Here is a 26859-nt window from a genome sequence, read left to right on the forward strand (position 1 = left end):
CTTCAGGGTCAGTATGTCTGCATGCCGTCCACATTCTGTTAGCCTTATCAGTTCCTTGGATTATTTCACATTTCTCCTTCCGCCATTTGGCATCAATTCCTGGCGAAGAACGATGATTTTGGTACAGCACCTCCGGCCCCGAAACCGCGCCGAGCTTAACACCTCGGTTCTCTTTGGGACTTCTGGCCACCCGCCAGCTCCTCCCCGACGCCGCCTCGGTGCCTCTGCCCGCACCAGCCCCCGCCCCCCCATCCGGAGCTTCCCGCCCGCGGCGGCTCTAGAGCCCCGGGCCCCGCCCACCCCAGCGCGTCGCCTGGCAACCACACGCTGGCGTCAGGCGCATGCGCACCGCCCCTCGCGCGGCTTCCGGCTGCTGGCGGTCCCTTCCGGGTGGCGCCGCGTTCCCGCCCCGCGGCAGGTCCTCGCGCACCGGGGGGGAAACTTCCTGCGGCGGCGCCGCCGGGCAGAGCTCGCGCGGGCTGGGGGGGCGCGCGCCCGCCATTGCTGCCCTCGCGCCCGGCCGGGCGCCATGGCCGGGGCCGGCGGGCGGGGCCGCGGCCGCCGCTTTGTTCCAGCCGCCGGGCGGCGGGCGGCGGACGGGCGCTGAGGAGCGGGCGGGCATGGCCTCCGTGCCCGACGGCGAGCAGCGGGCTCTGCGGGAGCGGGTGGCCGTGCTGGAGGCGGACTTGGGCGCCTGCCGCGGGCAGCTGGAGCGGGTGCAGCGCCGGCTGCGCCGCACCGAGCGCCTCTACCGCCAGGCGCGGCAGGGCAGCGAGGCGCTGAGGAGACAGGTAGGCCCCGCCGCCGAAACTGGCTCCCCCGACCCTCTCTCCCCCTCCGGGCCGGAGGGCACCTGGCCTCTGCCCTGCCAGGCACCCCTGCCGCCGTCACCCTCCGAGCGGGTGTCCCTCGGCCCCGCTCCGCTTGCCGTGACCCCTGGGGCGGGCGGGCCCGGAGCCCCCCGGAGCCCGGGCCGCGCTGCCGGCGTGCAGCGGCCGGGGAGGGCGCTGCCGCTGCCGGCAGGAGGTGCCGTCCCGAGCGAGCGCCCGGCGGCCGGCCCCGCAGGTGGCGGTGGGCAGCGCGGTAGGGCCTTCTCGGCTGCAAAGCTGGTTTCACAGTCAGAAGGAAAAACTGTGTTTAGCAGAAGGAAAGATGCTTAATAAATAGGATGAGGCACAGGATGAGTGGAAGAGCTGTCCCGTGGATGCTGATGGCAAAATAAATGTCACAGCCACCACAGAGTAGTGGTTGTGGCCAGAAATCCGACTTTTCAGGGTGGACAACTGAAGAAAAACCTTGCTTAAGTTTTTCTTTTTCCTCCTAAATACTTGTCTTTGTTCCTGTATGCTTTATGAGCAAATCTCCTTTTCATTATGCCAACTATTCAAGTAGAAAATAGTCTCCTGCCAAAGATCAGTTGAAACACCGATGATGCAGTAGTGTTTTGCTTGAATTACAGAATGTAAAATAGGCTGATAATTCTTTCTGATGTAGACTCCTAAAATGCAGTGCTGTGTTCTGTAATGTGCTGTTTTTCTTTCAGGTTGAAGAGCTCACCAAGGAAATCCGTAATACAAAGGAGAAGGATGCATGTAGCGTAGAAGTACAGACAGAGCACTATGCTCCGTGGTCACAAGCAGGTAGAGGGGGTGGTGGTTGCTTAAACAGGCATCTGGAACAGTATCTTATTTTGATTTTTTTTAACATAAAATACATTTCAAGTCTGTATTCTTAGCTGCATTAAACTCAGTAACCTGACATCTTTTGGACCATTTCCCATTTATTCAAGCCATTCCTTATACAACAGGATAAAATGTAGCATGGACTGTAGCAGAATTCATGCCATAGTGATCTGTTATGTAGTGATCTCATACATAACACACATACCTGTTTTCAAGACCTGATTTGTTCAGTAAGAGTAGAATAAATTCAAAGCAGAGGCACTACCTAATAATTGATTTTCATTGGACTACTTACATGCATAAATTTCCAGTTTAAGATTCAGGATCCTTAAACTCTACTGTATAAAATACTGCTTTGCTAATTTATGCAACTTCAACTTTCCACCCTCCCGCAGATTATTACTACTATGAAAATTACTACAATCACACTGACGCTCAAGATTGTGCATCTGAACTGCCATTGCAGCACAATCATGAAACTGAAGGCACTGAACATAATTCACCAGAGGAATTGCAGACAAATGTTGATACTCCTTTAAGGATGGATGGCACCAAAGCTGCTGAAGGTGCAGAAGAGGAAAATCTCATCCAGAGTTCACAGGTTATAGAACTGTCTGGGGTTTTACCAGTTTTCCAGTCAGCACTCTATTAATGTTTCATATAGTTTAAAAGATGTGCTTTTGGTCTTGATGTCACTGTAAGAAGTGATTTTTTTGTGATGGTCTGGTGCTGATGGTAACAGACAAATATCCTTGTGCTTTGAAACTAGTTCTTTTTGTCATATGTTCCAAGTGTAACATACTCCTAGATTTGTTTTGGAAAAACAAAAGCAGCACATTCTGAAACACAGGTCATGCAAAGCCTGAAAGCATGGCATTTTTTTGTCAGCAGAGTGTGTTCAATATGGCCATGCTGACTTTCTTAAAGTGTACTTTTTTATTCTCCATTGATAGAAGGAGGCAACATAAAAGGAGAAGAAAGTTGTGGGGTGGTTTAGTCTTTATTTTTTTGTGGGGCCTTTTTTCCCTGCTATCCAGCTTTCCCGTGAGAGAAATCAAGAGATCACTTGCTTCATCTCTTCTTAATCCTAATTGTTTAACTGATTTTGTGCCTTAGCATCTAGCAATTGAAATGGAACGGAGAGCAGAAATCTGTTCTGGGAATGTACTTAAAGGTATTGGCTCTGTATGTTTTTGATGTGAACTAGTTTTGAATAAAGGTTGGGTAAAACAAGAGGCACAAGATGTAGTTTTGGCCCCACTGAAATCAGTAGGACTTTAACAGTAACTGTAGCTAGATTTTTGTCGTCTTGTTTAATCTTGAAACAATCCAGCCCATAGAGCACTAATTTAAAACAGGGGATTGTAAAATGCTAAAGAACCAACAAGGTTCTTCTAAGAAGAAAATTTAATTTCTTACTTTCGTATATCAGGAAGTAGAAGATACTACAGTACAAAAGGGTTCTTTGGCAGAAACCTTGAGAGCTGCTGCAGAGGCTGCTGTTTCACAAACTGGATTTATTTATGATGAAAATACAGGATTGTACTACGACCATAGCACTGGATTCTACTATAATTCAGTAAGGTTTATTTTCAAAACCCTTGGCATTTTTTCTCTGTTGCAAAATTTTGGTAGTAAAAGTCAATGTGAACAAAGAACTAAGATCCAAGCTGACTTTATAATTTGAAAAATGTTACTGAAGATAAATAGTAATGGAAGCTTGTTAATTAGTTGTCACATTATTTCAGTCAAGTTTTAAGATAGCAGGCTAAGATACAAATCTAAATTTTCATTTAGTTCTTTTTGATGTCTCCTACATCTTTAACTTGCTTGGCATTTTTATACTGTAAAGCTGCTCTGTAACTCTTTCAAAGCTTGAGCTAAATGGTGACTTGTTTTGAAAAAGACAAATTGCTGAACTAAGTCAGTGGCTTCTCCACAATGAAAAGCATGTTGAGAGAAAATACACAAAATACTCACAATACACTGGGTGGAGGAAGGAGCAGCAGAGAGGAACTGTTACAAACTGACTGCAAACCCCCCACTCCTCATCTCTCTGCACCACTCAGGCAGACGGAAGAGAGGTGGAGGAGCTGGGAGTGAACGAGCTGAAGTACAGCTTGGGGAAAAAAGGGGCAGGGAAGAGTGTTTTGTCTTTGTTCCTCATCTTCTGGCACTCTTTTAACTGACAGTACATTAAATTTATTTTCACCAAATCAGATCTAGTTTACCCATGACGGTCGTCTTCCTGTCTTTATCTTGACCCATGAACTTTTTATTTTCTCCTCCAGTCCTGTTGAGGAGGGGAGGGAAATTGAGACAGTGGCTGGATAGTAGCCAGCCAGGGTCAAGCCACCACAGTCCTTTAACACATTTGAGTATGTTATTTATGTGGTCATATATTATTTATGTGGTCCTATATTAAACTAGGTGTTTCTTTGAACAGTGTATCTACTGAAGTGATGATGACATTGTTCTTTGTTTCTTGTAAAGGAAAATCAACTGTATTATGATCCAGCAACTGGAATTTATTACTACTGTGACGTGGAAAGTGGCCGATACCAGTTTCATTCACGAGTAGATCTGCAGTCTTACCAGGCATCTGGTATTCAGCACACCAAGGACAAAAAAGGGAAAAAGAAGAGAAAAGAACCAGAGAAGATAACTGCAAACGAATATAAGGTAACTTTAGAACTGAACAGATAGAAAATGCAAAACCTGTTGGGTTTTTTTCATGATAGCAATTATTGGGTTGTGGGTTAGGATTTATGTAGAGGGTGTATGCTTATTTTCTGAAGAATTCAAACATCTTTAAACTATGTACAGCAGGTTGCTAACATGTAGTTAGTCTTCAGATAATTTTCCCATTGAGTGATTAAAGATGAAACGCTAAACTTTGATCCCCTCACTTTTTCAATGTTACTTTATTACAATGCAACTGTATATATGTCTAAAATTGAACGTCAGTGAATCTCTCCAGTTAGCGAGCACGCTAGAATGAATTCAGGCTGTGCATGGGCTGGGTTAATATCAGAAGTTCAGCATTACCTTAGTGTCTTGGTTTGGGGATTTTGGCTTGTGGTTTTTTGTTGTTTGTTTGTTGGGTTTTTTTAATTCATGTGATGGATTGAAAAATGATTGAAGGTTTTTGAAAACACACACTACCCCTTCTCTGTGACTTTGTATTCCAAAGCTCATTCCATTGCCATTTTATTGTGTCTATACTATCATTTGGAATCAATGAAATGTCTGTTAACTTCTAATTTTTGGCGTATTATGCTCTCCTATTGATATTTTGTTTGGTCTACATTTTTGTTGTCCATAGTGTGTGGATAAGCTGTACATCTTAATAAATGCCCATCATAATTAACTTGTATTTTAAGTTATAAAAAACCATAATTTCCTTTCTGGTGTTCTAAGTGCTAAGAAAGCATACCATGTAGTACATAGTGACTGCCTTGAAAAACATTACTCAGTCTTAAACACCAGCAGTTCTATTGTAAGACAGCTATTAAACCATAAGAAGCATTTTCTCAATGAACACTATTACTGATGTTGAATCAAATCTGTATAGTCCTAGTCAGCAAATGTTTTATTACTTAAGATTTAGTTGAATGTATTGATTTTTTTAGTTTACAGTGTTCCTTAGTTTGCATATTTTAAAGCTATTGCTTTAACCATTGCATAATTTCATTATGTAGGCATCAGTCAAGCTGATTGGTTGAAATCTGAAATACAAATACTCTAACATGATAGTTATGTAGCATCAGTACAGAGTTTAAAATTTTTGTGTCAGGAGTGAGGTCTTCTGAAAGATTTGATAATGGAAACTGTTTATATTAAGGACCAGTGAAGGCAGTTAAGTGGATAGTGGTAGTTGATTGATTACAGATTTTATAGGTAGGTTGTGGCCAATGTGGGAATTTCTTCTCATGAGATTCCCTTGCAAAAGCTTGAGGTGGATACTTCGCAACACGAAGTCTAACTATCCTTTAGACTCAAAAGAGGGGAGCTGATGCAGTTGAAGCTAGGAGTTTTACCATCATGCAAGTTCTGGGTATGCTATGTGCAACTGCTGAATTAGCATTCTGCCCCTTTCAAAAGGTATTGTTAATACAGAACTTTATTCATCAGGAAAGCATCCTGGAAAGCTTGTGTTTTGCTGATTGACTGGATACCAAGCAAAAATGAACTCCAAATCAAATATAAGAATAAGTGCAGTTTGTTATATTACAATATAATAAAGGAAAATATCATGCAATATGATAAAAGGAAACTACTGGTTATTATGGACAATATGATAAAAGAAAACAGGAGCAAAGCGTCCAAATATTACTGCAAAGCATTACAAAGACTAAGAAAAGGATCCAGGCCCACACTATGGCAGGGAAGTCCCATTACCAGGAGTCTCTTGGTAACTGGGAAATTGCTATGTGGTGCATCCATCCATAGGTGAGGCTTCTGGCCCAGTCCTGGAGCTTGCCTGCCTTTATACTTGGTGAAGAACAAAAACAGTTTACATACCTAGTGTACGCAGACTTTTAAGTTTATGCCAAGTGCAGGCGTGCGCTGTCTCACAATTTGTGAGATTCACACACGCCAGGGATGTTGGCCAGACACCCAAGCATGGTGTTCCTGTCATGACACAGCTGCACGCAGTTATTTATTGTCTGGATGGTCCTGCTCATGTCTTGCTTCAGGGGACTCAGGACAAACACCATGCGCTTGTTAACGTTGTCCTTGAGCTCCCTGTCCCAAGTTAAACAATTCCTAATAAAACACAAAGAGTTTTTCATCAGCAGCAATCAGTTCAATAAACTTTCACCATAGCTTGTAGAAATAAGCCTTTATCTTATAGCACAATTAATAAATCTCTTAAATTTAGTTCTGTGATTAACTGTTACGTATTGACTTAAATAAACAAGTGTATTTATAATAGTTGTGGCATATACAGCTTTGACCTAACGAAGAATGTTGACTACTTTGTGGGATCCCATCATAATCCACTTCTGTCATCTGATTATACTAGAAATAGCTACTTGCCTTTAGCTTATTTTATATTGATGGTCTTGTTAACAAATCTTCTGTGTGAAGCTTCCACAGTCACAAGGTGGGAGGTAAACATCCACTTTTTCTGATGTGTTTTGTTGATAGTGAACTGAGTACTCTGCTTCATTTATGAACAAGTTTGTTTGACTAAAAAGATAACCGAAAGAACCATATAAAACACACTCTGTAGCACACAGATCTTTGCATCTGTGAACACTAAGCGAAGGTTAGTGCCATAGTAAGAATCAAGGCCATTTCTACATTTGTAAAACAAAAGAGAGAATTCACAAAGTGAAATTTAAAAATTACTCTTCACTATAACTTCAAAAAGAAAAGAATGCCTTTTTGTCGTCACTTCTATGTAAATGCACTGTTAGATTTAGGAAAAACAAAGCACCTTACTGTCATATTTTATGTAGCTAAGTTGAAAGCACTTTATTCTTGTGTTGTTTGTAATCATGTAAGAAACCCATGCATTAGCATAGAAAAAAAATTACGTTAGTATAAAAGATTAAGGTTTATTAGAATAAAAGATTATAGACTTTTCCATTACAAAACTGAAAAATAGGTTATAAGCTGCACAGTCCAGTTCATAGATATTTCTGGCAATACTATTGTTATCTAGTTTAATCTGGTATTGGTGAAAGAACTAATTATTTTATGCTAGTTATTGTGTTATTTACATCCTAAAACAAAACCAGAAATGTCAGGGTTTAAGTGGAACTGCTTTCCTGGACACTTAACGCCCAGCCTTCTCCCTTTTCCCTCCATTCTCTCTTCCACTCTTGAGAAAATGAATACAAATAGGTTAAAATAAAACCTGTCCTTGAATCCCATTAAATTATTGAAGTTGTGAAAATTATTTTGAAGATTAGTACTTCATTATTGCTTTTCCCAGTTGGTTATTAAATTATGCTGCTAGCCTGAAAAATGCCTCCAAACATTAGCTATTTTCTTGACCACAGTAGCTTGTACTCGACTTTCTTTTTGGACAGCCAGTATATGTAAGAGAATGGTTTGGTTTATTGCCTGGTTTGCAGACCAGTAATAGTGGAAAATAAAGCAATAGTGGGGTTTCAGTCTGGGACCGTCATACGTATTCCCAGGACTTTATTCCTGGATGAAGATGAGATAGTTTATAAGAATATGCATGTGAAGCAAGGGAGGACCGTGAACAGTAATGATAGAACCTTAAGTACACAAAACGCTTGTTAAACTTGTTTTCTCTCTCTTTCAGTTAAAGGATTAAATGTAAATAAGTATTGATAGATATTTAGCATTACTTAGACTTCCTTATTTCTTGTATTTGGCAAGTTTTATCAGCTGTGTGTATAGATCATTACAGCAAATATTTCTACATGCATGGTACTAGTAACTATATAGCTTTTACAAAAATTGCATGTGATTTTTTGAATGACTTATTCTATTTAAACCAAAGTTAGCATCTTTTTAATTTAAAAAAGATCATAATGAGGCCAATCTGTTAACTTTCTTGTTTCTGGTTGCAGGAGGGTTTTAGTTGTGGTTTAGTTTGTAGCTATAGTGAAGAATTTGAGGGGCTCAGCTATCTTACATATAGTGTCTATTTATAAGGATTAAGCTGGGAGGATTAACGCTACAGGAAATGGCAAGGAGGTATTTCCACAAAATTTACAGCATTCTTGAAAAAGCAATATAAATCAGATAATCTAAAGAATAATACTAATCTTTTAAAATATTACTGTATTTTTAACAACCTGAATCATCAAACAAGAAAATGCTAGTGAGTATCTGCTAAAATGACGGTACTTCTAATTGCAAAAACAACAGGAGGGGAACTCCTGTGCTCAGTATCTCCTGAGGAATGTTCCTGATTTGTACAAGTACTCTTCTTTGAAGAGAGTCTCTCTTTTCAGTCACCAAACTTCTATATTACAAGTAGTTTTCTTTTGACTTGTGAAACTAAGCATGCTGCCCACATGTTTGCTTTTAATAGACAATCAGGGATTTTATTTGCCAGGATGAAGTATTAGACAGCCTTTGTGCAGCTTGCATAAAAGGATCGGTAGAATACTTTGGAGCTTTCAGGTGCGTAGTCCAGTTCTGATCTCTTTTTTTGGTGGTAGGCCAAAAAAAAAAAGTACGGCAGGAAATACCATATTTTCTCCTGTAGAATAAAAACCTTTAAATATGTAAATTTGGAAAAGTTTTAAAAAAAAAACAGACAAAAAACAGAAGGTGGCATAAATGATAATGTGGTCCCTGGCCCAATATCTAGATCCAGCACTTCCATATTGGTTGGAGAGTAGACTGTGCAGTAGTGATCATGTAGTTGTCGTTGGATTAGGGCTCTTAGAAATACATAGCAAAATTTAGATGCAAGGTCTGACATTTGCCATTTTTTCTAAAAATTTTTACAGTTTATTCTTAAACTACTGTCTGATAGATTTTATTTTACTGTGGTGCTCAAAATTAACTTCTGCCATATTTTTTCTGTTATAGATGTATCCTAGCTACTTCTGTAGGAGAGACGAGACTTTTGTAGTAGCATTTCCCATAGAACTCTTGAAGCAGTGATTTTTATTTTTTTATCACATACAGTTTACTTTTTGCTGATATTCATCCCATCTTTAGGTACGTCAATTGGCAGAAACCATGGCTAATCTGAAGATTTCTTCTTTTGGATTGGCAGCTTCTGGTGAAGGTAGAGTTGAGATAACACACACATTAGAATGTGGATGTTTACCTTGAACCTTGGTATTTTTATTAAAGGAAAAATATCTAGTAGTTGATATTTAGATACTACTTTTCCTAAAGGAATTGATTTTTTTAAGGTACTTGATCAGAATCATTTCATCTATGAAGTAACTTTGAAATATATTTGAAACACTGTAGTAAGTAAAACATCTGAAGAAAACTTTGATGGCATTCCAGAATATTTACAAAGAGACATATTTAGCATCATTGTATTAACGCAGTTTCCTGACTAAACAAACTTTAGGTAGGGCAAATTTATGTTTCCTGTATTTCAGAACGGTCCACCAGTATATAAAATTGCTTCTTTATGATGTAGGAAGAGCTTTACTCTTCTTGTGGCTTTTAATTAGATTTTTTGCATTGGAAATTCAAGTATTGTGTAGGGTGGAAGACAGTAACTGAAGTACTTGTGAAAACAGTGCTAGTAAGTGCTTTCATTACAGTAAAAAGCTATTTTAAACTGTTTGAAAATGTTTCTTTAGTGAAATACTGAATTTCAGGTTCATATTTCAAATCAAGACAGCCAGTGCTGAAGAGCTAACATTCAGCCCTTTAGATGAAAGCACTGAGTGCCCATGATTCCATTAAGTCACCTACTGAACTTCTAGCAAACCAAGAAGCAACAGGCTACACATTCTGAAAAGTTGTATTTGTATATCGTATGCTTTGTATAAAATCAGGCATAATACAGAAAAATGGCAAGTTTTGAAAGACAAAATGTCTTGCTCTGTCGCACTAAAGCAAAAGGTATAGTTAAATGCTTAAAATATTTTGAGGTTTTTGTTAAAAACACGTCAGAGTATGATCATTCATGTGTATTTTATAAGTAGACCAATCTGTGCTTCAGAAGGGCATTGTGTTCAGGAGTTTGTGGCCTATTCTTTCTAGTGTAAAACAGTCAGTTGCAGTCACACAAGCATGATTTGTAATTCTTACAAGATCACTCCCAGTGGAGGTACATAAAAATCCTGATCTCACTTGCATCTTTGGCTATCTTTGTCGGGGATGCAGAGGTATCATAGAATCTTAGAATGATTTGGGTTAGAAGGGACCTTAAAGATCTTCTAGTTCCAGCCCCCCTGCCCTGGGCAGGGACACCATCCACTAGAATGAATATGAACCAGCTCAACCCTGTAGTTAAGAAATAGTTTATTATGGATCAGATTAATCCTGCTTCTCAGCTTTACTCATGTTCTCTTACTCATTACTCAGTGAGAGAAGCACCAGAGACCATGTGATACCCAAAAAGTACGAAGTTTTTCAAAGCTGAATAGTGTAGACAATCCATATCCAACATAAGACTGTTTGGGTAGGTCTACTGACTATTTAGCTATATTAGGCAAAGCAACACATGATGCTGTAACAAACATGGTTATAGTGAGCACGTACTTCCAGACTTTGTGTGTTGTATGATGTTTGAGATGAGGAGTTAAATATCCCGCCATAGAAATGAAGTGCATTACTAGTATTTGTTAGGTCGTTCAGGATAATACTGAACATTCTGTTTACTGCCATTTCCTAGTTTTTAAGCAGTGGCTATATGGAGGCAGGGTATTAAGTGTTGTTCCTATATTTACACTTTAATACATGCTACATATGTTCTGTGCTAGTACTAGTGGTTGTATATAACGGAAAAGAATTTCTTCAGTGCAAATAAAGATCCTCTCACATGCTTTAGGAATACATTCAGCATTCCTAGGCTTAATGTTTAGGCATCATCAGGATGTGTTTTTTTAATACGGGTCTGTGAAATCATTAAGTGCTCAAAATATGTTTTCTTTAGGAATACGGTTTTAAAATCCTTAATGTTGCACACATTTTTAAATGCAAAGATCACATTTTACATTCAGTACTTAACATAACTATTTAGTTTATTTGCTTTCTTAACAGCTGATGGTAGTAGTAGTGGAAAAAACAGAGGAACTGCTGAGAACAGGTTAATGGTCATATTGGCAGAATGTATGTACAGAATTCTTGGTCTGTCTATATGAATGTTTAAAATTGCTGTTTTCAACCCAGAACAGAGAGTCTACTCTTTAGTAGCTGGACTTTGAAAGAGCACCTTTTTATTTTCTAATGCAGCAAATCTGAAGTGATGCCCAAAACGAGTATCACTGAATTCACAGTGGAGAAAGAGCTCAGTGGTTGGAGCATTATACTTCGTCATCAGTGCGTCACAGTCATCTGGTCCTTTGCCTCAGTTGTGATTTGAGCAGACTATTTGGTTTCTCTGTTTTCAGATCAGATAACTGAAACTTAGGTAGCTTACAGTACTATGGAAAGAAATGCATTTAGGATTGTAGAGCACCTTGGTATGTTGGGTATCATTCTAAGACCCATACCAAGCATAAATATAGACAAAGATAAATACATGGGAAAAGATCATTCATAAAAGTGAAAACCAGATTTGCCAAAAAAAAATCTAATACAATTAATGTCTGACGTGTGGACTGTGTAGTCTTACTTTTGGCAGGATTATTACATCTCTTATTTGAAATAAACAATATTAGGCAGTGGCCTTCTGATTCTGTTCCTTCCTACTTTTAGTAGTTAGTTGATTCAGGGAGGGGGGCTAGTGCATTATAGAGAAACCCTAAACATACCAATAGTCCTTCCTGGACTGAGAGAAATTCTTGTTTTTGTCTTAGAGCTGTGCCACTGATGAGTTTTTACAATTCTGAAAAGTGGAAGTGCTTTAATTTTCATGGTGTTGGCATACACATTAATTCACGATATCTTGGAATGTAAAATGCTTTATGTGAAAAGTTACTGAAAAAAGTCAAGGGTGTTTTTTATTTTAACTGCTGTGTTGCAATATTTGGTAATTCAGGGCAATTGAATGCATTCATTTTGAACCCAAGATGGCAAGTAAACTTTTGTCTTTAATTTCTCTTTTAAAGCCATTTAGGTTTGTTCTTTTTTCTCTTTTTTTTTTTTTTTTTTTAAGATGGTCATCAAAGCTACTAGATTGAGAATTACATTTTCAATGTACTTTGGCAAAATAAATATGAAACTGTAGATTTCTCGGTTAAAAGTTGATGGTCTGTTTTTCTGCTGATGGAATCAAATGGCAATGGAAAAACCTGCAATGACCTAATCTGTCTGGTATTCAGTAAAGAAATTTGTTGCAGTAGAAAATGGATTCTCAGTAGAACTGTTACACACAGCATAAATTAAACTTTAAGTTCTCTACAGTATCTTGAAAGGCTTTGATAAAGTTGCGGTTTTGAAAGGAGGAAGAGCAGGTCATTAGGGGAGCATGGGTGGGCATTCCAGATACTCTAGACCATTGTGGAAAAAAATGAGAAGACAAAACCAGGAGGAAGATATGATGAAGATCAATTAAAGAATGTTTAAACAAGTTGCAAGAATTGAGTAAAAGGGACCAAAGTAAGTGTCATAAAAGCAAAACTGGAAAATACTCAAGATGGTGTCGTACAAGTTTGAAAGTGAGGACAAGGATCTTAAGTTTTGTGTGAGGAAAGAATAAGTGACATTTAGGAGTGCAGTCACACCTTCCCAAATAGAAGATGGTTTCAGTTGTGACTAACAGAATGTGAAAATGTTTCTGCTGAAATGTTCTGTTGACTGCATGTACAGAACTTTCTGGAAATGTAACCATTTCTTTATAGTTGTAAAAATAATTCTTCCTAGTGAAGAATTTGATTCCAGGCTTATAGCAGACTTTAGAATAGCTCAGTCTGTAAAGAATGTAACATTCTGTAACTCCCCTCCAGGATGTGGACACAGAAGAGCAGAAATCATCTAACAGCCTGAACTGCTTTTCCACTACTGAGCAAGTAAGTTCTGAAGAAGAAGAGTCTCCAAATATAAGAAAGAAGACTAAAGTGGACACAAAACCACGAAACAGTCTAACAGCCAAAGAGTCAATTTCTACAGACAGTGTAAATTCACATTCACGCAAAAGTACACCTGATACTGCAGCATATACAGATGACAGCAGAACAGCAGACACAGAGAGTGAGCCAGAAGAAGGTGAAATTATGGATTCTGAGTATGAAGCCTATAGCAGTGAGGATGAATTAACAAGTGAAGAAACTGCTGATTCAGGAGACTCAGAAAACGAAGGTGAATTATTGTGGCTTTTATGTATGATATTACTGTATTTTTCCAGGAGCCCATTAGGAACAAACTACAAGAAAATTTGGATAATATAAAAAAAAAATATGAAAACAAGTGACTTGAGATACTTCAAATTAAGAAGAACTATATGTTACTAGTAATTGTTTCCTTCTCTTTACTTGCGCAGTAGTCAGGAGTAAGTAGTGGTGGTTTTGTAAAAGTTGATTAGGGGTATAATGTTCTGTGCTTCTGTAGAAACCTTAGTGGTAGAATAAGATTTGTTTAGATTAGGATAGTGACAGGAGAAAATAAAGACTATTGCTAAAATAGAGGTTCTAGTACAGAACTCCCAGTAATTCTATGTATTGACTCTCTTCAATTAATACATAATATTTTGGGTACTGTTCATAAACAATCATAATTCAGCATAAGATGAGTTCACTGTAGTGAAAAGGCTGAATGTGGAGTACTCAGTACTATTTGAAATCCTATTTTGTGTGTAGTCCAGTGGCAACATGTAAGAAACAGGTATAGAGCAGAAACTTGTATATTGTTTTGTACCAAAGAAAGTGTTCTCCTAGGTCCTTAAGACCTCCTCAAGAATTGAATGGTCTCTTGCAAAAGCAAAGCAAAACAGAACAGGAAAAAACCCAAACAGAACAAACAAACATAACCTGTGAAAAACTCAATGCAATTAATGGGAACTATGTATGTGCAAAGGATATTCCAAATCATAGAATGAAATACAACCTATAGAAGTCTGTACTGCAGCCTGAGCCCTGCTTATAGTTAAATAGCCAGTTTGTTTCTTCAGTTTTCATTGCTTTACTTACTCAGCTACTCAGATTCTGAGTGTTTAATGTCATCCAAAATGTCCTTGCTACCATCAGCCTTTCAGATTAAACTTCCTTCTCATACTATTTTCTAATAATCAGTTCTGCAGTTAATGCTGGAGTAATAAAAACTGGAGACAATTTCTCTCTCCTAGTATCTTTTGAACTGGTGTCTTCCCATCCTACTATGTCTATTCCTATCCGAGATCATTGGAGACTGTATCTGCAAATGTACATCCAAGGACAGAATTCATATAGCTGTTAGAACTTAATTATTTAACAGGTGCTGAGGCAAAAAAGTATATGCATCTGTAGGCTCTTCTTTTATTTTTTTCTTATCTGTATTGCTGCATAGTGCTAGTAAGGGTAAAAACTAGTAAAATTACATTTGACATAGAAATTATCAAATATAAAGTTCTGTGTGCTTTATGTTTGTGATGTGGTGAACAAAAAGGCGCTGCCTTTTCTCAAACTTAAAACTGTATTCTAATCTGTTATGACTAATGGTCCATACATGTATACTATGCTAGTAAATTCTTTGAATGTATTTGTATTTTATTGCTGTAACTAAACAGTTGTGCACATGAAAATAACCAGAATTAGGAAGATTTTTCATACTTCAGTTTGTGGTCCAAAAGCTTTTGAAACAGTAGCCTCGTCAAAGTTTTCTCTCAGATGTGCTTACGCATTTTTTTTCTGAAAGTTGCACAGTATTCAGCCAGGTCATGGCTGAATGTGTATCAGTTGTTTGAAAGCTGTGGAACATAGGGGTAAAATTGTAATTTGTTGGTGGTAATAGTCTTTATTTTCTTGTAATTACAGATGAAGAAAAGATCTGGCCTCCTTGTATCAGAGTAATTGTAATAAGATCACCAGTTCTACAGACTGGATCGCTTTATATTATCACAGCTGTGAAACCTGCTACAATTGGAAGGTAAAACTGAGTGGAATTTTATGTTGTGTTTTAATCCTGACTGGCAACTATGTCCCACGCAGCTGCTCACTCGCTCCCCGATGGGATGGGGAGGAGAACAGGGGAAAAAGGTAAAGCTTGTGGGTTGAGATAAGAACAATTTAATAATTGAAATAACATTTGATTCTAATAACAACAATTGTAATGAAAAGGGAGGAGAGAGAGAGAGGAATAAAATCTGAAAGGGGGGAAAAAAACCCCAAGTGATGCACAATACATTTGCTCACCACCCATTGACTAATGCCCAGCCAGTCCCTGACCAGTGATCCACCAGCCCCAGCCAAGCCCCCCAGTTTATATACTGAGCATGATGTTCTCTAGTGTGGAATATCCCTTTGGCTAGTTTGGGTCAGCTCTCCTGGCTGTGTCCCCTCGCAATTTCTTGTGCCTCTCCGGCCCTCCCGCTGGCAGGGCCTGAGAAACTGAAAAGTCCTTGACTTAGTATAAATGTCACTTAGCAACAACTAAAGCCATCAGTGTGTTAACATTATTCTTGTGCTAAATCTAAAACACAGCACCATACCAGCTACTACCAGACACAGTCTGAAACTGTACCTTACTTTGAAAGCTGTGAAAGCCACTCAGGGTTGCTTGTCCCTGCTCTTCATGCTTGTTCTCCTAGTGTGCAGCAGTTGTGATGTACTCGTTCAGTTAGGTTAGCCCACAGTGAGAATTTTAAGTCATGTCACATAATGTCATGCTTGCTGGGGTAAGAGCATACACAGTTAATGTAGCTCAGCAGGCATGAAAATTTCTTAGTGATAACTTGATCTTGTGTCTGAGTCCTAATGGTAGCATAGCTGCAAGTCATTCTTTGAAAGCTCTTCTAGAAAGTAAACTTTTTCTCTGGGCCACTAGGATAACTTTTTTAGAAGCACAAGAACACACTTCAGAAGTTCAGAATCACGAGAAAGCATATCCTGGACTTCCTCACATATTCAGATTCTAGTAGGGCTGGTTCATCATTTTGGAATAAAAAGTTGGGGTTTGTACTAGCTTGTTGTGCTCTTCCAGTTCTAATATTAAAAAAAATAACAACAATCTGGTTTGTTCATTGTGGATGATTAATTTAATGTTGAATTAATGCTTTCTTTCATGCTTACTGAAAACTTCACCCTTTTTCAGCTGCTTTTATCTAATGCTCATAAGTATGTTTTGACTTGCTTTTACAGCTGGAGTTTCGTGGATACATTTATGTGAAGATTAACAGATGACAATTCTGCTTGCAGTTTGCATATAGGTCCCTTACTACCTGCATTGCTTCTTCATTCCCTAGTATAAGAAACTAATACACAGATCCCTTCCTCCTACTGCAGTATTTTTGACCAAAAAACCCACCCTGTACAGATTACTTTCATTGCTTGTATTAACCTGCCTAATTCTACCAAGAATTCAACTTCAGCATTGAAGACTGGTGACAAGATGCACTGAAGAGCCTGAAGGATGCAGAGTTCAGACTGTTACTCACAGGCATTGTACAAGGATAAAACTTCAGATAGAAGTGTCAGGTTTATAGATAAAAATTCAACAGTACAGCTTTATCATATATTTATTGCCTACTGTGTATAGTTTGTAGATGGAAGAAAGGACCTGAGGCAAGTCTTTACGTTGTGTATATAGCAATACAGTGTGTTATATCTGTAAAGCATCCTAATAGCTCAGAAGAGAAACATGTTATTAAGGTTCAGCTGAAACACACCTTTTGTAAGCCACTTGTTAGACCTATTTCTACTTTGTTCTGATTTATTTATCAACTTAACTTTTCAGAGAAAAAGATGTGGGACACACACTTCAGATTCCTGAAGTTGGAGTCAGTAAGGTAACTTTTGTTTCTGTATGCTGAAAGGTAGATCAGTGTATGAATGAAGCTTTAGATTTTTATGGCTTTAAATTCTGCAAAATCTTACGTTAAATTTTTTTAAGAACTTTTAGAATAAGATGGGGATTTAGCCACATTTGAAATTAGAAAAAGGAAGACATACAGTATGTTACTGAATGGGAATTTAACATGAACAGCAGTGTGATTTCAATGTCTATAAGAACAAGTCTTTTTTAAAATTGGAGTTTTACTAATCCACAGGACAAAAAAATTATACTTTGAATCTTGAATTTCTTAATAAGTTTTTCTCACGTTTAATAACTACTGTTAAGTACTAACGGTATATAAAATATTGATGTCAACTAGTTAGAACTTTGTCATAAAGTAATCTAATCTGTGCAGTAGAGCTCAGAGCAACAGGTTTTATTTCATTTTTCTTCAAGGCAGCTGTATAAATACAAGTGATGTACAGGGAGTTTGAAAATTTAACAGAATTTCTTTCAGTGACAGACTGTAAAGGAAAATTTTTCTTCTGGTTAAGAAAGATTAAAAATAAATTATGTGCTCTGTTTTGCTAACTACTGTAACACAGACGGTACATACTATAGCACTCTTACTAAAAGAAAATGTAGATTGACAAAGACATGTCATCACAAGCAAAAAAAAAAAAAAAGATAAAAACATCTGCAAATGGAAGTATCTGAAGTATGCTTTAGTATGTTTGTTCCAGATGATAGTTCTGATTAATCAGCCATGTACCATATTTCATACTGAACAGTTCCCAGAGCAAATCTTCCCGTTTTAATTACTTTTTCAGGCATGTATTTGAAATAGGGAGCATCAAGGGCCAAAAGGCTTTTATTTTTCTGTAATGTTACAATTTTAGTACTTCACAGGTACCTGACTACTTATATAAGGAGTTACTTCACTTTGCAGATAAGGAGTCAAAGGCAAGAAGATAAATCACATTGTGTAGGAACAAAACAAAAAGAAAACAAACTGGTAGTTAACCTCACTCTTCATGGTTAACAGCCACTTAGGCATTTGCTTTTCTTGAATGTAAAGTGTAATTTAAAAAAACAGTGCTACATCCTGCAGATTTAGCATCTCTAGAAGAAGTTCATCCCATTCAATATAACAGAGGTAGAAATGCAATAATCTATTGAATGAGCTAGTCAGTATCCACCATTAAGGGAGTATTCCTGTTGTAAATGCTAGCCAATCTACCAAATTGTATTTTAATATTTTTTTAATGACTGAATGTAGCAACTGCTGTTGCTCAAAGATAAGACATTTGGGTTTAAATGAACACTTTTATTTCCAGACTGACCCAGTTTTTTTTCTCCACTATAGCAAAAGGGATCTTTGCTTGTCAAATTTGAAAGAGTTGCTTTTTTAGACTTATTTTTTTTACTGGAAGTCTTAGTAGGCTTCAGAATTTTATTTTCGTTTTCTCAGTGGCTTTTTTTGGAGGTAGTACGTATCTTTGTGAGTTTGGCCAGGAGTTGCGTTTTCTCTGTTCTGTGTGGGCTTGGGAGTAATGCCTATATAGAATTGCAACAGCAAAACAACAACAACAAAAAAAAGAGACTGTTAGTCTCAATTTCATAAAGGATATAAAAGGAACAGCAAATGATGCCTGGTCGTTGTGTCCTGGTCATCAAGATGCAGGTGAAGATAAATTATGTGAAATATACAAAAGCATGGCATTTAAGGAGCTATTTCAGATATGAAAGACCAGGTAACCTGAAGCTGTAGAATGAGATCAGGTGGTTTTTTTAATTGAAAGAGTTAAAAATGGAGTGCTGTAACATACAAGAAAAAAGCCTTTCATGTATAAGAGTTAAAAATACTGTATTACCGAATCTTGCAGTCCTTTAGGTAAAGGATGATTGCACGTTGGAAGTATATACTTTTTCAGTCCTGAATCAGTTTATGGTCAAAATAGTTCTATACTTTAGCTCATGCTGTTGTGGCCCATTAATTTATGTTTCACATGGATGAAATTATAAGGTGTGGAATACTCTTATTTACTTAAGAGTACCAGAGGTGCTCATTTAAAAGGCCTCAAAAGATATTCTGAAGTCTTACTTTAAAATGGCATATCAATTGTGTAGTATTTGCTTAATAAGAGCATTTCACTTAGGCTTCTATTTATCAGTTCCATGCAGAAGTATATTTTGACCACGATTTGCAAAATTATGTTCTTGTGGATCAAGGCAGTCAGAATGGAACAGTTGTTAATGGAAATCAGATTCTCCAGGTGAGTACCTGTTGTTACAATGCTGTGTATGTTGCAAAAAACTAGTCATGTGGTCATTTAAAACATGTTATGGCAAACTGCCAACAATGTCATTGTATGGCTTCCTTTCATATATTAGTCTCTTGGTTCTGTTCTGGTTTTAGGGCTACTTACAGTACTTCACGTTTGGCTTCTGTTAAGAAAAATCCACTGTGTTTGCAGTTGCTAGAGTGAAATGCCCATTGCAATTAAATACTTGCCTGCATTTGTGAGACTAAACTGAATTACTGAATTATGAGTAGTGTTCTGAAATAGAGTTCATGCTCTACATTAATAACTAATTAACAAGCTGCCTAAACTTTCTTTTGCTGTAGCCTAAAACAAAATGTGATCCCTACATCTTGGAGCATGGAGATGAAGTGAAGATTGGTGAAACTGTGCTTTCTTTTCATATACATCCTGGCAGTGATACTTGCGATGGATGTGAACCAGGACAAGTCAGAGCACATCTTCGCCTGGACAGGAAAAAAGAATCTTCTGGTTAGTTGTGTTATCGTTTGTTACGTTTTTATTACAGCTCTTTACTTGATAAACATGACAATTACTTCAGGTTTTTTACAGTTTTATTGTCAACTGTGAACAGTTCTGTGATAGATGGCAATGTATTTTCTTCTTGATGTATGCCTATGTGTAATACTAGAATGAAAATTCTCAGTTGTCTTTCTGTTTCAAAACATTGTTACATTATTAATTAGAAATTCAATCCTGTGTTCTTCCTTTTAGTTTGCCCAGCACTTAGCAAAGAAGAGAGAGAGTTAGTCAGGAGAAAAGCATTAAAACAAATACGGGTAAAATATGGTTTACAGGTGAGTTTACAGTAGAAGTTAAGTGTTTGAAGTTTACATCTACTTTGTGATTCCTGTTTTAAGCCATAGACTTCAGTGAATAAGGAAAGTTTTCAAATGCACACAAACTTAAAACTCAAGCTTGTGTTTTGTACACTAAACAATAACAATATACCAACCTCTGCAGAGAGAGATGATGGTAACAGGGCATGACAACTCTGTTAAAAGTTTAGGAAAAGAAAATCTGTTCCAACATCTGCAAGATTTGTCATCCTTTTGAAGTTAAGATTTCTTAAGATATTGCTATCTTTATTTCTGAAAATTAAGTTTGCACTAAATTACAGTGCTATCTTTTATTTGGAAAGGTAGAATAATGAGCAACTGAAAAAATGATGGAAGGAACAGGGAAATTCTTCTAAGTTTTTAAGTCCACTCTGCCACAGAAAAATGCCAGCATGAATATGGAGGCAATAAATATAATATGTAAGCATTCAACTTCTGTTGTAGAGCTTATTTTAACAACGGGGTTACATCAAGCACTTGTAGTAAGTACTCATGTAGAAAACAGAATGCTGTCATTTGTCTTGAATTCTTCAGCTACCAAAATAGTATCAATGCAGAATGTATACATGTGCTTAGTTCTGTCTTGCACTCTGAAGAACTAGCTGCTGAGGAACAGCCTAAATGTTTAAACAGAAATCCAGCGGCATGTCCATATGGTTTTATGCTTGATAGGGAGAGATTGATTCTTCATACCAAGAGAAGATTCAAGAGAGTATGTTGATTTATTTATGGCCTCTATGAAATAGATTAATTTAGCAATACTGTATTATTATGTGAATATGGCAATAACATACCTTACAAGGTATGGCTGTAATGTAAGAAACTACTAAATGATATTAGAATTAATATAATAGGCTGAAGCTGCCTCATTTTTGGAGGGAAGCAGTGAAGTTAATCAGAAATAATTTAAAGCTCACTTTCTTTGTCTTGATGGAATTTAATCTGCTTATAAAGAACACAGAGTATGAAGACAACAAAGCAGTGAAGAATCCAAAGTACAAAGACAGAGCAGGAAAACGCAGAGAGACCATCGGAAGTGAAGGAACCTTCCAGAGAGATGATAGTCCAGCTTCTGTTCATATGTAAGTTTATTTGAAGAGGGGGGAATCCTCAGTGTCATTCTGTAGAAAATACTAAAAAAAGATGACAAAGCATCAGTTAGTTACTAGGATACAGTTTGTTACCTGCATATGTTAGGAGAGCCAGAAAATCTAAGCTATTCCCACTTTCCAGTTCACTTGGTCTTATTATTAGCTCTTCACCTTCCATATAGAATTCAACTTGGCAATAAGGATACTGAGACCACTTTCTTACCAGCTCAAAAAATCAAGGAACTCCCCAGCTGCACTATTGACACCTCCAGTAGTGTCTGTTTTTCAAGTGTCTCAATTTTGATTTTTCCTATCCAATCCCAGTAATAGTACACATGCAAATTTTTCACCTGCAGTTTTTCACTGTCAGTATCCAGTCTATCATAGGGCATACGTTTACACACCTCTTAAATGACACTTAATCTTCCTCTTAAATTACTCCTTTGCTTTTGTAGTTGAAGTTGTGGTGTTTTTTTTAAGAAACGTGGAAGTGTGAAACAATGAAATACATGTGTTAGAATAATTTGGTGGTGAGGTAGCAATACTGCCTTTTCACTAGTGCAGACAATTCCCACCCACCCATCGTGTATCTTACAAATCCTAAAGAAAGCAAGTGGTTCATAAGGAGTTTTAAGAAAGTTGATATTGACCAGAAGCTTGGAATAGCTTTGGTAACCAAAGATATTAATGGAGGAACTTGCAAAAGGTAGCACTCTACGGTCTTTTGGATAACTCTTGATGGAGCTAGGAACAGCAGAGTAGTTGAGCCCTGGTTTCTGGAGCAGTATATGCATGCATGTTTGTCCTTCAATAATTGAATAGAGAGCATGCTCTTTGTATTGACTCTTACTTACCCAGTTATCTTAAACTTTCTTCATCAAAGTGAAATCAGCAACAGCAACAAAGGACATAAAATGTTGGAGAAGATGGGATGGAAGAAGGGGGAAGGCCTGGGCAAGGATGGTGGTGGTATGAAGGATCCGGTAGGTCTTTCTGGTTTTTAGTTGGACCAAAAAGGAATAGAAATCTACTTGCTGTGAGAAATGTCTAATTGTAAGCCACTGTTCACTTGAATAATTTCAAAATCCTGGTTAGGAAGGAATAATCTACTAGGACTAATCTCAAATAATTTTTTACTTGACTAATAAAGTACTTTGAAATTTTTCAATTATTTTGTCCCTTCAGTAGAAAATGCCAGTGCTGGCTCTCTGTAAGCAAGGGAGGACAGATAGCTCTAGCCACTGAATTACTAAGCCAAGATTTGAATACAAAGTCTGGAGGAAGACTGAGATAATTGTAAGTGATGTGACTTCAAGATGGCTTACAGTGGAATTCTTCACTTCCACTTTGAAGGCTGATATAGCACAAAAATCAAGCTACATGACAAGCTATGACAGAGGAAAAGCTGGCTGAAGTCACTGTACCACCAAGTGCTGGGCCTTTGTGGCAGCTAGGTTAGCCCCATTTTTGTCACCAGACATGTTGTCTTTTGGCAGCAGTGCTGCTCAGAGCAAAACATTCTGTTGTCAGACTATGCAGGACAGGGCATAACACCGTTCACTTAGTGAGAAGTACTTCACAGTAATGTTAGTGGCAGGTGACATCATTCAGCACTCTACATCATAGTCTGGAGGTGGTAATTTGACACATCATTTTAACAGTACTTTAGATGTCCATGTATGATCTAGGTATATTAGAGCCCTAAAGAAAAGCACTTGGGGAGGGGGAATTGGGATCATAAAGTATGAATCTAGGTATCATAAAGTATGAATCTAGGTATTTAGAATACCTAATTTGCAGTTACAACAATGTTTGATGTATTTGACAGATCTGCCTTCAGTTACATAAGACACATGCAGGTTTGGGTACCAGTAGACCAGCCTCTATTGAAGATGTTCAGATCATCCAGAGCAAGAATAAGAAGAACTGGGATAAAGCAAGAGAAAGGTTTGCTGAAAACTTCCAAGAACCTACATCACAAAGGGAATCACCTAAGATTACGTCTTGGGTTAAAGGGACTGTGGAGTAAAGTATCTGGTCCCACAGCAGGGTAATTCCTGTGTGTAAATAGTTGGGAGAGAATTTATTTTTGTTCTTTCTTCTTCTGCTAAAGCAGAACTTTGGTGATATGTAAAATACAGTTGTGGAAAAAATGATACAAGATTAACCCTATTATGTTAACTGGTTTTCTGTAGTCTTCATGCTTTTATAAAAACACATTTTCAATAAGAAATCAATGGAGTTTAGAGGGATATTCAAGTTTAAGCACTGGAAAGGGATTCTTATAATGAGCAGAAAGTTTAATTGTGTTTTAACACAATTTTTCATGGAAAGTCAAACAAAACATCTGTTACATTTAAATATGATACAGTGGTTCAAAAGCAAGCTGAATCAAATGAAGAGGGGAAAAAAAAAGGGGGGGGACAGAAAATGCCCTGGACCCCAACTAACAGAGCATCCATACTACCATTTCCTCTTTTGTATGCTCAGCAAGTTCACCACTCAGATTCATACAGTTCAGTACTAGTTACATGTCTCAGCTTACCTTATGGGGGTAAAAACCTTGTTTTGAAAAGATTCATCAGTACTGTTCCAAAAAAGAAATACTGCACTCCATGAAATAAACTGCCAGCTTTAGTGAAGAAAACAGTGTTCAGAGATGGATTGTAGCAAAATTTTCTTCTGTGAAGAACTTTACATTTGTTTAGTAAATCTGTATCATGCCTTTAAAAAGATGAGGTATGTCTAGAAAACTGCTGTCTCTGTGTATTATTTATTAACTTCTTGTTCTGATAAATCCATTGCTGGCAATGGAGTTCATGCTAGAAAAAACAAAAAAAACACAAACACAATGAACCAACTGCTTTTTGGTGGGGAAGGATTGCCAAACTGAAGTTAAAACTGGCATTTATTGAATGTTCCTAAACACAATAAATCACTGTCAGTTTAAGCAGTGTGCTTCTTGATACTATCTTGCACGTATGCTAGATAGGAGTGCTCTTCTAAATTGAGAAAACCTTGCTTTTGTTTTAGTCAAGTTAAAGTTCTGATACTTGTCCAAGTAAACTGGGTAGGTATCGCCATTCTATCGGATCATGCAGGCAACTGTCAAGCACTGCCGAGTAAAACCAAGACAAGTTGCTATCTTGTATGTTTAGACACACATACAATATAAAGGAAAGTAGTCAATCTTTGTAATTTAAATCATTAAAGCACACAAGTTTAACAACCTGAAGCACACCTTAAGCAGTAGAGTTGAAGATACAGTTATGAGCACTCTAAATGCCTGCAGCAATATTGCTTAATTAAAGTCAGTTCACTGTTTGCCTTTGTAAACAGCTATTTTTTACTGCTTTAGTGATATTTATGAATTATTGGCTTGCCTTCTTGTTGCATTCCTTTATATTGCCAACTTCACATTTTCAGAGGCTCCCTACTTACAGCTGTGAAAAAAAATTGTTCTTAATGAAACAGCTACATGTTAAGTTTTAGTTCACCATGTATCTAAAAAGGCATTTCTGCTAGTAGGAGGAAAAAAACAACCCTGTGTGCTAAAGAAAGTTTTTGCCCTTTTTTTAAAAAAAAAAAAAAAGCTGACCTGCATGGTCTTCATAGTAACTCAAACTACAAATCTTAACCTGAAGGGAGAGCAAGACTGCTTGTACATACATATCTCATTAAGAACCTTAGTTTTCCTCTCCCCAGTTATTCAAGTAACAACTGTAAATATCAATCACTGGTTTATTGTTGCCTTGCAAAGAAGAAACACAACAGGCTTTAACTGAGCCTTCATTTTATAAAAGTTTTAAGTAAGCCATCGTTCACCTTCTGTGAGAGGCACAGCCTCATGCAGTCAAGCACTGACTGTTTTCAGTACTGCAGGTTCCTCTTTCAACAGACAGTTCCATATAAAGGGTTAAAGGTTAGTCTCAGTTTAGTCGGTGTGACAAATCCCATTACCACCTTATGATGCTGCCTAGGAAAGTAGAAAAAGCAGTGCCGTTAATACAGCATTAACAACTGAAAATAAGGTCTGACTAATCCTCATCAAGCAGCTGGGTGCCATAAGTAGGAAGACCTGTATTGAGCTAAATAGGGCTTTTCATCTCCTACCTTAGTGACCTCTTAGGAAGTTTTAAGTACAAATGAGTTAGGTGAAAACCACCAGAGGTGTGCAAGCCTTATGTGCAAATGCAGTACTGCTTTCCCTCACGTCAGGAGGGAAGCATGAGTTGTCATTGCACTATTCTAATTTTGGAGGCTATAACCAGTAAGATACAGCATAAAGTTTAACTGTCTTACCTTCTCAGTCCTCCAACCATCCTGTTGTCTTTTTCAATTTATGATACTTATAATTTAGACAAAGTTGCTTTTCTGTACATCGAAAGTCAAAAGTTTTAGCTGTTTGCTGTATGTTTATTACTAGTATGTATAATCTTAAAACTGTTAAGAATAACATTACACTCATCAGTTTATATAAACAATTTCTGTAATCCTCACACTGAATTTTTTAAAGTACCAACTTAGCAAACATACTTCTGAAATTTAAAATAAAGTAAGAGTAGGTACATTCATCACTGTGTAAAAGCCACTGGACTAAGCACCTATGCCAGCAGGGGCTCTGAACTATTGTATACATAGAAGATACTTTAACAAAACGTACCATAGATTAAACTGGAGTTTCTGTTCTAGCAAGTACAGACCCTTTGCTGCAGCAGCTGGTTGTATGCAGTGTACCAGGCAGGTCTTCCACCAGTAGATAACAAATCCATAGCAGCATGAAGAGATGTCAAAAAAGAGCATCCTGTTAGGAACAAGATGTATTTAAATGTGCACACCAAAAGGTTTTGTTCTATATAGGGGTTTTGTAAGTGCTGCGTGGGAATTTTTCCTCGTGTAGTTGCTACCTTTTAACCGTTTTTTTCCTGCATCTTACTATAATCCAGCAGTACCTCTCTGATGGTGCACATACCTGTGGTACTGGTTTCTGTGGCCTTGCACGCACTGATCTTGGTACAGCCCTGAGTGCAGCACAGCACCATCTGCTCTCACCCGTTTGCGCTGACGTGTCTCGGTGTTATTTCAGCTCCGCAAAAGGGCACATGCTGCCTCTTCTGCGGCTCCTCAAGCCCCTTGGATACGACCGGGGAAAAAACGAGGGTTATGGCCTGGCCGTCCCGCCGGCGAGGCCCTTCCTGCGCGCACAGGCGGCTCTGTCCGAGGCCGTGCAGCGGGCCGGGCCCGGCAACGCCGCCCGCCCCAGCCTCTGAGCCCGGGGAGCCGCGCGGCCGCGGCGCCGGCCCGCCCAGCCACAGGCGGCCTCGCCTCACGTCGCCTCGCCGCGCCTCGCCTCAACTCACCTCGCCTCACCTCACCTCCCCTCCCCGCCGGGCCCGCCGCCATCTTGTCGCGTCTCGTCCCTCAGGCCAGCGGGCGCGGCGCT

General features: G+C 38.3%; 1 protein-coding gene and 1 non-coding gene across 3 annotated transcripts; one reads left to right on the top strand and one right to left on the bottom strand.

The window, feature by feature from the left end:
- The first annotated feature begins 388 nt into the window (after positions 1–388).
- Positions 389–24169, top strand: AGGF1 (angiogenic factor with G-patch and FHA domains 1). Of its 2 annotated transcripts, none has more exons than XM_040579303.1 (14): positions 389–791; positions 1544–1640; positions 2078–2283; positions 3115–3261; positions 4176–4364; positions 9345–9414; positions 15206–15317; positions 17124–17175; positions 19337–19438; positions 19792–19957; positions 20201–20283; positions 21280–21407; positions 22300–22399; positions 23245–24169. In XM_040579303.1, the coding sequence occupies exons 1-14, from the start codon at positions 621–623 to the stop codon at positions 23443–23445; spliced, it is 1824 nt and encodes a 607-aa protein (XP_040435237.1). In that variant the 5' UTR covers positions 389–620; the 3' UTR covers positions 23446–24169. The 2 variants fall into 2 exon arrangements, with proteins under 2 accessions (XP_040435237.1, XP_040435236.1); XM_040579302.1 differs by lacking the exon at positions 9345–9414 and adding an exon at positions 13205–13556 and having other exon boundaries at positions 390–791.
- Positions 24170–25604: 1435 nt separating this feature from the next.
- Positions 25605–25733, bottom strand: LOC121081748. The gene has a single exon (XR_005825793.1). It is a non-coding gene; the product is annotated as a small nucleolar RNA SNORA47 (small nucleolar RNA).
- Between the last annotated feature and the right edge of the window lie 1126 nt (positions 25734–26859).

The sequence above is a fragment of the Falco naumanni genome, chromosome Z, assembly GCF_017639655.2.
Source record: "Falco naumanni isolate bFalNau1 chromosome Z, bFalNau1.pat, whole genome shotgun sequence".
NCBI classification, from domain to species: Eukaryota; Metazoa; Chordata; class Aves; order Falconiformes; family Falconidae; genus Falco; species Falco naumanni.